Raw genomic sequence first — 13,689 nt, 5'->3', positions numbered from 1 at the left:
TTTTTATTTACTTTTTTTTAAATATAGCAAAGTGGACGGTTTCATTAGGGTGTGTTACACAAAACATTCACGTGTTCCTAAAAGTTTGGGGTGGCATTTGCGTCAGGCAATATAAACCGGTGTCTGCACAGGGGTTCGCTTTGGCTGGATGGGATTTACACTGTTAGGGTTAATAGATTACTGATGTTCTCATCGGTAAATGGAGCTGGTTAAGATGGTAGAAAACCGTTTTCCTCCGTACCTAATCATTCAGCCAAATGGGAAAGCGTTAGGAGTTTTCATTGTAATTGTGGAACAGGGATTTGCCAGAACCCGGAATCGAAATCCATAATGAAAAAAGGAACCACTATCCAAACAATGCCTTAACCTTAACCTGAAATGATGTACAAACTTAATCTGGCTGTTTCCAATTCTGCCCATTATCGATCAAGAGCTGCAAAAACTTGATTATCTCATTCATCCTTTTAGAAAATGTTTTGGTAAGATATGTGTTACGACTGAATTGGTGCGTAAAATGGGCTCAGAAGAACAGTCTGGCCGAAAGTATCTGGGTGACAAAAATCCTCCTATGAGCGTAGACAAGTTCTTTGTTTGATCACGTGATCACACCAGATTTCTGGCTTGGTGGCTTCATGTGTAGGAAATATTCTTCGGTGTATACCTAGTTTAATTTGTCTCAATGGTTCTTCATGGTGGAGACTCACGATACCGCCCGTGAAAATCCAGACTCACTCCACCCACAGGAAGCAATGCCAAGATCACTTGATATAATTGAATACATCTTTACATAAAATTTGCTGCATTTTTCCAAGAAAATATTGCCTGCATCAAAGTAAAGTATAAGAAAATCCCTTCGTATTTCAGACGATACAATGTTGTTGAGCACCAAAGGCATTTTCTTAACCATTCCAATGTTAAACGCTAACCTGCTGGATTTTATCAATATTTTATTTGAGATTTTTCTGTCTGTCTGTTTTCCTGAGTTTGTTTGTTTATGTATCAGTTTTGAGCATAAAGCTCATGCTTTGTTCATTGAACTATGGAAGTACAACACTGGTCAGTGTTCCAGCTCAACCCAAACACAAATGATCATATTTCTTTTTCCAGTTCCAGAGGACAGAACGTGCTCAACCTACTCACCCAAACAAATAAGCAGACTTCCACAGTGACAGTTCACTCTGGCACTCGTCCCCACAGCAGTTATTAAATGGAATTGACGGAACGGACATGACATTTTTGGGGGGGAAAACAATTGCTACAAGGTGAATTATCATTTTAAATGACAAAAGATTGTTGTGAACTTTGCATAAGAAATATAATAGATTAATCAATAGTGCTGCTCACAATAATTCTTATCAAATGAACTTATTTCACGTTATTGTGTTTTTAAAAATGGTTTTAAATTATAAGCTGTAAATATATTACATTTGTATTCACATTCCTACACATCCAAATGTTTATTTTTATTGATATTTCCATTTTATCTAAGAACCAGATTGAATCAAGATTGATGTTATTGTCTTTCAAAACATGTTTTTTCATTCATCTTCAAATATACATTTTTTCCATCATATTTAAAGAGGCAAGGATGTCTTGAATGTAAACAGCATCATCTAGAACATAGGCTTAAATAGCAGTGTATTGGCGATTTATTTTGACACATTTAATTAACTTAAATATCTACATGGTTCACTAAAGTGTGTGTTTAACTTGTTTAATGACAAATTGCAGGACTTATTGATTAAGCGAACTATCTTATTGAGTGTAAAACTGGTATAATAATGAGAAAAATTAAAATTAAATAAATACATTATTGCACCAACTTTGTCAGTGTAATAATTTAATGTTACCTATGTTTCACATTAACTGGCCTACAGCAGGAATCACCTTCATTTTTAGTTTTAAGACAAATTTTGCAATCTCTTTTTCCGATGTTGTTATGTCCATTATGGTTGAGAAAAAGAGCACCAATTAGATTCTGCCGAGGCGGGAGCGAGATCCCTCGGTCAGTGCCAGAGTGAGATGAGACTGGCTGAGAGTCGAAGGAGAGGGAAGAGGACGAGCAGCAAAAGGGGAAGATGGCTACACAGAAAACAGAAACGGACACAAACTAAAACAGAGAGACAGATGAGCAGTGTAACACAGACCATGGCCTCACACAGGCTGGACAAAAAGACAGTGACAAGCATCAACAAAATTACAGTAGACCCAATGACCTTTAACCCCTTTAACCCTTTGGACTCCCTTACATGACATCCTGTCGTCTAGCCGTGCATATTGAGCTGCTGAGTACACTGACATTTGGGTGAAAACATTTGTCATATCGATGGATAAATTCATCGTATTTCTACCAGAATAGTTTGAACATCTTTTATGTTTCACTCTCAAAGGGGGTCATTTTCTGGAGTTTATAAGCATCCAACTGTATTTATGGGATTACAGGTTATAGAAATGTAAATGTTTTTTAAATAACTTGTGTAAAATGCTTTACCTATTAAGTATAACTATACTTTTTTTGGTGATATTCAGGCTGGTGACATAAGTTTATTGTTGTATTGTTGTATTGTTTAATCTTTGAACAGTTTACTGAATCATATTTGTCGACAAGATGTTGTATTGAATTATTTAACAAGCTCTGTCATGAGCGTCTTGTTCATCAGGGAGCTATCCTGTGTCAAATTTGTTGTACTTTTCTTCTAACAAAATGCACTATCACTAGAAAATAACCTTTAGAAATAAAAGGCTTCTGGACTGTGGATATACAATGATTCGTTTATAAGTGCTGTCCACACCTGTTGTGATCAGTCACACATACAGACAAACACCACAATGCGACACTTTTAAAGTGAATATAAACCAAAGATATCACCATTATGTGTTAGTTGAAACACAAAACACATTTAAAAAGAAATGTTTTACTTAAAACAAAAGTTGACAGTCTGAAGTGAGGAAGTGCTTAAAGTTACGTGGGGATGCAGAAGCTGTTGAAAAGGCTTCACGGTTGTTGTATTTGATTTAGACTTGGAGGGGAATTAGAATGTTATTGTACTGTTTTCTGTATTTGCATTATCATAATTGCCGATTTGTTCACAAATCTTCCATCTCTATATCACCGCCTAATTTAGAGGCTTGGCGGAACATTTTTAGAGTAAAACTTGAATCCCTTAAAAATAAACGATTTGGCCCTTACACATAATTAATAGGAATAGAATACAATATCAACAAAAACAAAATTAATATAATTTTACATAAGAGTTGGTAATGCAGGATTTATCATGCTCTATTTTTAACTTTTTTCTCTCTATATATTAATATTTCTCGTGCAGTAACTGTCATTGACTAATCTTTTAACGCTGCTAATCTTTGGACATATTGGCCTGGGTGACTCTGGACACTTCAGTTTACAATTACACTGTTCTAACAGTTGGGGGAGCCAGAATCAAACATGTTCAATCCTAATTGTTCGGGTTAAGTTTACAAATGTTACTTCATTTTGCACTTAATATAATCATACATATTTCTAATTTCCAATTTAGTGACAAGCAAAATATCTGAATTGAATAGTTAACTTGTTTTAATCATAATTCCCTCTGTAGCAGGTTTATTTTTTACCAATTATTATTTATTTATTGACGAAAACAAAAATAATACATTTTGATTTTTAACTAAACCGACAGGCTTCTCTTATGTTCTTGTGAGTGAGTTGTCTAATGAATAAAGTTAATTTCTAAAATAACGAAGAATTAAAATTATTTAGTTTGTTTTCCTAATTATGCACCAAAAAAAAACACTATTAAACACTTCCTTTGACATATTATTGAAAAACATAAAAAATAAGATAAGTCAACCATCCATAAAGTACTCTTCAATTCTGCCCTCTTACCTTTTCGAACATTACCATCTGTCGTCCTTTGGAATTCCCCAGCACTCAGCAGAAAACACGCCCGGTCATGAGGGTAGCGCTCATGGCTTGTTGTGGAGCCAAGCACCCCTGCAGCAGGACTCCTCTCGTCACCAAGGACCTGGTCAATGGTGGGACAGTCTTCATTGGCCAGGGCTGCATTTGCAGCATCGCCATTCTGTTTAGAGTCTGATAAGAAGAGAATTGAAGGATCATTGTCACAGTGAAGAAAGTAGAAGATTGTCTGTAGAGATTGACTTTCTGTGAATATAAAGATATTAAAAAACACTTTTTAATGACTTACATTTGTGTCATCCAAGCACATTTTTTTGTTTGTTTTTTGACTGTTGTTTTATAAAAACTCAGAAAAATACAATTGATTATTTATAAATAAGTGGCCCTCAGATAACACCTCTTAACTCATCTAAACGTTGTGATTGAAAAAAATATCTTGTGTCCTCAGATTTTTCTGCCAGTGTAAGTAAAAAAAAAAAAAGACAGGGTGTCTAATTCAAACATTCCAAAGAGTGATGATCTTTTTCATCTTTTCATTATCAATGTCCAGCAGTTGTTGTTCACAACTGTGCACGCATTATAAATAAAAGTTCATGTTTTTAGCATTTAACCTACAGAATAATTCGAACAATACGTGGCAATACATTTCAAATGATCTGGCTTAACATGTTAACATGAAAGCCTAATACAAAGAGTTTCTGTTGCTTCCTAGATCCAAACTCTTTTTTTAAATTAAACCCAAAGTAGTTCCTGGTTACTGGAAGGAAAATATTTATGAAGTTAATGCGTTGTCTGCTGTCAACCGTCTTCTTCAAATCTTTACCAATAAATTTTAAGGTATTACAAACTTAGCTGGCAACATTTGGCCCAAGTCAGTTTGTTTTCTTGAAAATAATTATCGTTGTTAAACCTATCTAGACACAAAAACAGTAAATACAGTTTGTTGAAACTATAAAGTAGTTGAATCCTAACTATATCGACGTGCGAATGCTATTGTATTGCACTGGTCAGACAATCATGCAGATTGTAAGAGCAGGAATGACATGCATCAGACCACGCCGCGACTCACCGCCTCTGTTGATTTCTATTATCTCCTCCTGTGCCAGTGGACAGTCTCCCATTATGGTTCCAGAACCCACCATGCCTGGCCCAAGCACATTGCCCATTAGCCTGTGGGGTGAGGCGGTTGCCATGGCAAGGGCATCAGGTTTACAGTAGTTAGGACTGCCAGGCTGTGGAGCTCGAGGGATGTGCTTGTTTCTCTTCTTTGGCAACTTTTGCTTTGCCATGGCAAGTGAGTAGTACATACCAAAATTGTTGACGATGACAGGCACAGGCATGGCAATGGTCAGCACGCCTGCCAAGGCACAGAGAGCACCCACAAGCATTCCAGACCAGGTCTTGGGGAACATGTCTCCATAGCCCAATGTGGTCATGGTCACCACTGCCCACCAGAATCCAATAGGGATGTTTTTAAAGTCGGTGTGAGCAGCAGCCGTTGGATCACCGGGGTCTGCACCGATGCGTTCAGCATAGTAAATCATTGTGGCAAAGATGAGGACACCCAGCGCAAGGAAGATGATGAGCAGCAGGAACTCGTTGGTGCTGGCTCTCAGAGTGTGACCAAGGACTCTTAGGCCAACAAAGTGCCTGGTTAGCTTGAAAATACGCAGGATACGCACAAAGCGCACCACGCGCAGGAAGCTCAGCACATCTTTGGCTGTTTTGGAAGAGAGGCCACTTAATGCCACTTCCAGGTAAAAGGGAACAATGGCCACAAAGTCAATGATATTAAGGGCGCTGCGGAAGAACTCAGCTTTGTCGGGGCAGAAGACCACACGCGCCAACACCTCTATGGTGAACCAGATGACGCATACGCCCTCGACATACGTCAGCCAGCCATCTGTGACCACTTCAAAGACTACCTGGATAATAGAAGCAGGGGAAGGATTAGTTTAGTTTCTAACAAAATGTAAGATTATGAGCATTAAAGTGACTCTCAAATTATATTAGGTATAACATTTCTGAAGCATGTCCTGGAAATTGCTCGCTCCCCTTTTCCACAGAATCCTTGCAAATATGTGAGTCCGCTTCAGTGTTTGAGACATGCAGTAAACAAAGTTTTTCCATTTGGATAAGTGATGATGAAAAATGTCTTTTTTATGTACTTGAAATTGGAAAATGGTAGGATTCAAAGACAGTGATTTATGTGGCTGACCAAAGCCATAATATCCATGTCCCTGATTGAAATCAGCATATTCAAAGAACCGAAGGATTATTGTATGTACTGGAAAAGTGTAAAGGAAGTAAGGCCAGGAACATTGGAGATGTATTAAAGCTCTATCATGGAATGAATAGAGTGTACGTGTAAATGACGGAAAGGAGCAAATCAAAGTCAGACACGATCATAAGTTTGAATGGATGTTATAGTAAGGATCGAGGCCGTCTGGAGCAAACTAGATGAGGTGGTTTGGAGCAGAGTTCAATGGCAATGATGGCGAAGGGACGATCGGAGAGGAGGACGTGTTGGTAAGGTATTGATTCAAGGACAAAATGAAGATGGTTATGACTCAAACATTAAAAGGGATAAGCACAGGATTAGGCAGAGTAAATAAAGGGGTTCCCATGTTCATGCAGAAGGACAAATCTGAAAGAGAACCTTTTCTGTAGGAGGGTGTCAGGTAACTGTACTAGGAAGGCCGTTGAAGTGTGGAGGAGTTTAGAAGAAAGAGCAGTAAACTTTCTCATAGGCTGAGTGGATGCCTGATGACGGGAGAGAACATCTTCTAGTGCCGCCGTTTTAGGAAAACGGGGTTCTCTAAACTGGATCTTTAGATAGATCAAGTTGGTAATCGGTGTTAAGATGTGGAAAAGAGTTGTGAGGCCAGGCTTAGTGCACCACACGGGTGCAAAGCTCACCTACTCTCTTGCCAGTACTTCATGTTCACATGCCAGGTCTGTCTGTGACGTTGCCATTTTCTCACAAACATCGATGGCATGACAATGTTTGAGCTGGCATTTGTATTTGTAATAAAACAAACTGTAAGTTTTAGTTTGCCGTTGGATTGGACTGTGAGATAAAGCATACGTCAGTGCACTGAATTTATGATAATTCCCAGTGCAGATGAATGCATCTACCAAACTTGATTTTATGGAAACCGGTGTCCTGTTTCCAAGACGCGGTTCAACTCCTCTGCTACCTAATGGCCAGTGTGGTTGTTATTCAAGTGTTCAGAAATCTGATCGGAAAACTATCAAACAACTGAATCAGCTTTGTCATTCTTTGTGGAAAGTGCTTACAGTATGAGGTATGCTACCGGATATAGATACCTCTGTTATTGGTTATTGGTTATTGCTCCAAAAATGTTTTATTTTATTTTTGTTTATGATCAGCTATTGTTTTAAGATGGTTTCTCAATGTCTCTGTGATCATTTTCAGATTTTGCCTCTTAAAAACAATGAAAGAGAAACCATAGATGTTGATTTTCTTTTTTTCTTTAGGTTTGATGGTCCTTTAGTAACAGCAATAGGAAATGCTGCTTTATAGTAGCCTCTCAAGTTCTCTTAATAGTCAGATGGATTAGTTATATATTAATATATAATTATTTATAGAAAGAAAGACCAAATATAAGTTTGTCTTCAATAGCTGGGTATACATTGTATTAAAAAAAGGTAGTTAATACCTGAATGATATATTTAAAAAAAGAAGCTCTAATAACAGTTTATATAAAGATGTATTGTTTTTGTATTAGCAATGATATGTCAGCACTTAGGGTGTATAGCTAACTAAAGTGTGTGCTGTGTGGCATCGAACTCCATAGCTGACTGTCACAAATTAAATACATGTTGAGAACAATTTCAATAAACTCATCTTAAAAAATTCTCACATCTTGAAAGTGGAAAGCCCTTGAAGACATCTTGTTTTGTGAAGTTTTTATGTATTTTTTAAGTTTAAGTATAAGTTTTATCTTCATTTTTGGGGGGAAAATATAAATTGAGAGCTTTTGTTAACCAAGTTATTTATCAACCTTTAGTTGAAATAAATAACACAATTAAGGGGCAGAGTTACATATATAATAACATATTTGTTACCATAATAGCCCCATTTAAGGTAATTACCCTCCTTTATCACTCACCTGCAGCATCCATGCTGGTTAGGAAGTAAATTTGTATAATAGCATGTGTTCTGAACACAGACCTTTGTTGTTCATGGTAATGAAAGAGGAGCTAAACATGTCTAGCTAATATTTCAGAGTATCTCAAGAGCTTATGCTGAATATTAACTTGAAATCTGTTGTCAATGTTTTGATGTGACAGAAGGAAAGACACGGCGCTAAAACAAAAATCGGTTTATGGATTTTAGCCCATTCAAACAGACAAACAGAAACACCACTTTCCAAATTAGGGTTGATTTTACACTTGGGGCCAGGGCCAAAGTCTGTTTTGCTGAACACAATACAAACTGGGCATAGGCCCACCGGAGAAATTGAACTGGATAGAGACGTAGAGTGGCATAGCAGTGGGCGAATCGGATTGCAGCCCTTGTAGGTTTGGACCCATACTGTGATTATTTAATCTGGCAGAAAGTTTCAATATGACTGAAAATCCTGGCTCAGTGTAGACAAGGGGACGGTCTAACCACACAGGATTTGTCTGGATATAACTCTGTCTCTGTGTGGTCAGAGCATACGTGTGTCCTGTGTTGGGGGTTGAACAAGGAAATAAAAAGCTGAAAGAAGGCTGCAGTGGCAATCAGTTTCAAAGATAAGGGGCAATATCAGATGAGGACAAAACTGAAACTGGACGATGTTAAGAAAGCAGTCTCTGTTAACAACTGTAAGGTTATAATTCTTTTTTTTTTTTTTAATACTTAGGCCAAATTTGTATCAACAATAAAGAAAATCATGCAACATATTTCACATTACTGTCAAACGTACCTCTTCATGTGTAGAGTTGTTGATGGTGATGTTTTCTGTTTTGTTGTAGATGGTATTGAAGACTTCGTGGGTCTCCAAGCAGAACGTGGAGATGGAGAGAAGGATAAAGAAGAGGGAGGCCAACGCCACATACTGCAGGTGGAGAAAGAAACACAGGAATTCAGGGTTCTGCTGTTGCTGAGGAATGAAGAGAAGATGTTTGGTCTATTGCAGTAGAAGTGAAGTACTTGTCGTTACAACGGGCAGACCATAGGAGGCGCCAGATCCTGCATTTGAAAGAATACAGCTAAATCTGCTGCATTGATAGTTTGTGCATGCGTGCGTTGTGTGTGTGTTCACATGTGTGTGTGTTTGTGTGTGTGTCTGTGCGTGCATGTAAGTGAGATGCACATGCAAACATGGATGTAATGCAGCGTATTATCATTTGGTGCTGCGGGTCTGTGTGTGTAGTGTGACTTCCTTTCTCTGCAGAATCCCCTGCCCACCCCACCACCCCCAACCCCTACCTTCTGATGTCGCACCCCCTTTTTACTCTCCTCTTTCTCTGCAGTGGAGCAGCCTGCACGACTTGAGCTTTCATTCGAGTGTGTGTGAGGCAGCAGTCAGTATCAAGGACAGAACACACACACACATCTGCACTGAGAGATCACAGTGATTTTCATCCCAACCAATATTATCAATACAAGAGCAATATTTTCAATATGTGTAATTACAATTTAGACTGTGATGACAAAAAATACACTTCTTAGAACGCTTAAGGTGTAGCTCAACATCACATCAAACCATGTCCTGGTCCTGCTCTGTTGAACACCGACTTATGTTACTCACACATTATCTGAATTCACTTCATAGATCGACTCACTTGTGTGTCCGTGCAGTATAGATTTGTTTACAGTAGTTGTGTATTCTAAGTGTACAGGGGCGTGCACAGACCAGTAAACAGTAGTATGAGGCTACTGACTCAATAACTAGGTGAAATGGTTGAGTCAAAAAGGATGTTGTTCATGAGGAAGTTCTACCAGATACAGAAGAAGTACAGAAGAGGTACAGAGGGGAAAAGAGAGTTGCCTATAACTAGATGTATTTAGGATAAAATAAGAGAAAGAAAAGGATGTAGAATTTGATTAATGACATGGATGGAATTTTCAAATCTTAAATGAAGAGAAGTAGCTGAAATAATAGAAGACATATATTAGGGCAGCTCTTAACCGGATAAAGAATCCTGCATATTTATGCGCCTGTTAAATAATTTACAAGATTTGATTACAACTTCAAACGATCATTATTTTCATTCCTGTATGTCAAAGAGGTGCACAAATCTATTTTTCTTCCAGTCTACTTCATCCACGCATTCATTTGTTGAATTGTTATAACGTTCTATCTATTTATCATTGTGTATTAAAACAACATCGTCTAAAAAATTAATTGGGCCGAAAGAATATGGCATTATGTAAGTAGCAAGACTGTGACGTAGTTACTGTAACACGTTAAGTAGCGTCACTGGTTAAGACACAGTTCATTTTTACCCTAACAGCCCAGCAGAAGTTGTTGAGCCTGCAGTCGGTTCTGATCTCAGTGAATCCAACAAGCATCCATACTGCATCTAGATAAGTCAACCTATGATTCCATTGTCTAAGGGTTCCCAACCTTTTGTGCACCACGGAGATTTATAATTACTTTCAAGGACCGACCTTCAGAAAAAAGCAGTAAATATAAAATAGCACGAACAGCAAAAAACGACTTAACAGTGCATGAAAAAAACATCTCACGATTATGTTGAATCAGCAAGAACTCTAAGCTTGTTTTTCTGCAACAAGATGGTGCCATATAAAGTTCATGTTACTCGCTTTTTACCAGTTCACAGGCTAATTTTTGGAGTGGACTTGAAAAACTAAGTCAGTGTCAAGAGTCGGTCAGTCACAGGCTTATCTTGCCGCTTAGAAAAGCTGGTCTTTTTTCGACCTCAAACTCCCTCCAGACAAAATAATCTTTAGAACGGAATCAAAAGGTTTTATTTCCTTCTGTGTATCCCAGTAACATATGCCTCACGGACTGGTACCAATGAACCACAGGCCGATGGTTGGGGAACTAAATGACCTAAGAGCTGTCCTAACGAGGAATAAGGCAATTGGCTTCATGAGCCGTCATGTAAGAGTAGCCAGTGTTAGACCACATTAATCAGTCAAATAGCATCTTGGTGCTAAGTCAGTGGTCTACCTTGTTGAACTGCTTCGTCGACACCAGAAAAGCTATAAGCAGATTCTCCGTTCGGTGAGGCATTGCAACCTCCATGGTGTCAGCAGGATCTACAATGTCTCATGGCAGCTGCACACCTGCTGGTGAAACTGTCACTGCTTGGCTTAAGTAGACTCTAGCAACACGCTGTGGAGGCGATTTGCGTTGCAAAAGCAGATGCCTATGGACAAGCTACCCTGGGACAACTCTCCGACAAGGGAGCGCATGTTTTGTGCATGTTATTGTATGACCAGTCATGATCGGGGGATGGAATTTGCTAAGACACCACCACATTCATCTGGGTCCTTTTGCTTAAATGTGACTTCTGAATCACTGTCTCATGGGTTGAGATGTCTATGGAGATGAAGTGGGTTAATAGGATTTACTTGGATAGTTACTGCTCTCTGCTGGGTGGAGTGTGCATTGTTTTTGTTTCGGATTGGCGAAAGAATAGAGTAAAAGTAGGATAAAGCAATAGTTTAAGTAAAATTAAGTATTATTATTAAATAAACTGCCTCTCTCTATATTTTCAAGAATTTTGACTCTTATCTAATCTAATTCATTTCAACTAATAAAAGTGTCTTAGTCTTAGAGTGAATAGAAATGTGTTTCAGCGGGTGCAAGCACATTTGTGTGTCAGGTCAGTGATGAAGACTCACAAATGAAATCTTCCAATCCATGGAGAGATGGAGTCGTGCTGCCTATTATCCTGGTCTAATTTAACAGCGCTATTTGGAGCTGTCCTGGATACAGATGCTCACATGCACATACGCAGACATGTAGATTGTATTTACATATTCAGGTTTTTCCTATTCAAATGAAAATGTGGCTATTATATTTATTGATATATTTATTTGTACACTACTTGGACTGGGGATGGGTCCAAAGTGTGTTCTTCTTCTTGGCTGATGAAGTTGGGATTTGTTCCAGCAACCTACTATGAGAATGGTGGCTCCAACATTTATTGATTCTATGGTAAATGGGAATTTTTATTTTTAAGCATACCTGCTTCAAAAAATCCGTTATCTGTGTAATAGTAAGGAATTGTAGAGAATTAATTAATGTAGAATACAAAAGAACAACGCTCAACTATATGCCTTGTGTTGAGTAAAAAATATATCTTTACAAGGCATGTGGTGCTTTTCCGTTACACAGTTATAGCCTTACTTCAATTGACCCTGCTCTACTCTACTCTTTAGTGATGCTTTTCCACCAGCCCTGCTACCCACCCGCTGCAGGCTGTCTTAACACAGTGACACGAAACAGCTGGATGCGTTCATTGGCCACTGAACACAAAAGAACAACTTTTCCATTGATTTATTAAAATGCCGGTTTTGTTTCTTATGTTGGGAATCGCACTGATGACTCTTCAATAATGTCCCTCTCTGATCATTAAGTGGCCAGCAATCGGTCAATGTCAACTTTAATAGTGCCAGCTAGTCTCACTTGGAACCAGAGCCGAGCAGGTACTAAAAATAGTATCAGCTTCGTAGAACTGTGCCAGTGGCAAGACAACATATACCGGGTAGAGTTGGTTTGAGTAGGGCCCATTTCTAGTAGTTAAAATCCAAGTATTTGATTTTGGTATATATTGATTTATGATCTCTTGGGTAACAAGATTTCCACCTGTTTTTCCCCTTCCGATTTGCTAAATAAAAAAAAACAATTTTAATATTTCTCCTTGGGTGTATTGGATTCTCCAAAAGCAAGTAACCTCTTAATCAGTGACAGTGGCAGAATAAAATGTCCCAACAGTGAGAACTACTAGTACAAAGCCACGATTCTACTAGTAAACCAAATCCGGAAACAGTTTCAAAAAGTTCATAGTTGAGGCCAACAAAGTCATGGAAGCTTAGAATTATGTGGAGGGCAGGTACCTTGCAAAGGCGGTACTTGATACGGATCCTGAAATGGTTTAAAGGTTCAGTGAGCAGCAAAAAGGAAATTTTATGAAAATCAGTTAATTTGACATGAAACTGATAGAGCTAGGACCTCATCCAGAAGATACTTTAGGCTAAGTTTGGAGAAGAGGAAGTGACAATGGCCGTGTTTCCCAGATTAATCAAATCTTAAGAAGGAGTGCTAAAATACGGATTATTCTCAGATGTGTTCTTAACTGCCTTCTTAGGAGATCAACAAGATCAAGCCAAATACTTTTCATAAGAAGCGTTCATTGGGAGCTTTCCACCAGGGTGGTGCTGAAACTGAATCCATCAACCTCAAATCAATCACCCACCTTTTCTTCAGTGCATAAGTCGCGCAAAGGGCATGTTTTGACTTTGGCAACGTGTTTATATAGATTAGCAGGTGGAGCCTTTAGGGAATATACATTTCCCTGACGTGGTTTTATCACTGAGCATTTGGACGCTAAGAAGGCTGTTAACAGTGGGTCAGCTCGAACCTACACTCCCTTCTTATTGAAAGATCTTAAGCTAAGAGCGACTCTGAGAAACACATCCTCCTTTCACAGTATTCTTAAGAGCCCTCCTAAGAAGATCACAACACGCAAAGAGCGTCTTAACCAATCTAAAAAACACAGCCCTGAGAGGTAAAAGCAGTAGAGTATAAAGCTCAGAGTGAGATATCCTTTGAACCTGACAG

General features: G+C 38.5%; 1 protein-coding gene across 4 annotated transcripts in view; it reads right to left on the bottom strand.

Annotated features, from left to right (window-relative positions):
* Positions 1-13,689, bottom strand: part of LOC148065305 (voltage-gated potassium channel KCNC1-like) — a 53,734-nt gene that overhangs the window by 15,800 nt on the left and 24,245 nt on the right. For all 4 annotated transcript variants that reach the window (XM_087809098.1, XM_087809097.1, XM_087809096.1 and 1 more), the window contains exons 2-4: positions 8,854-8,985; positions 4,986-5,841; positions 3,884-4,090 (exon numbers count right to left, since the gene is read on the bottom strand). In XM_087809098.1, the coding sequence (XP_087665224.1) occupies positions 3,884-4,090; positions 4,986-5,841; positions 8,854-8,985 (1,195 nt within the window). The remainder of the gene's footprint in view (positions 1-3,883; positions 4,091-4,985; positions 5,842-8,853; positions 8,986-13,689) is intronic.

Source organism: Callionymus lyra, chromosome 15 (assembly GCF_982586985.1).
Source record: "Callionymus lyra chromosome 15, fCalLyr1.hap1.1, whole genome shotgun sequence".
Taxonomy (NCBI): Eukaryota; Metazoa; Chordata; class Actinopteri; order Syngnathiformes; family Callionymidae; genus Callionymus; species Callionymus lyra.
Note: the sequence above shows the minus strand (reverse complement) of the source record. Positions and strands in the feature narration are given on the sequence as shown.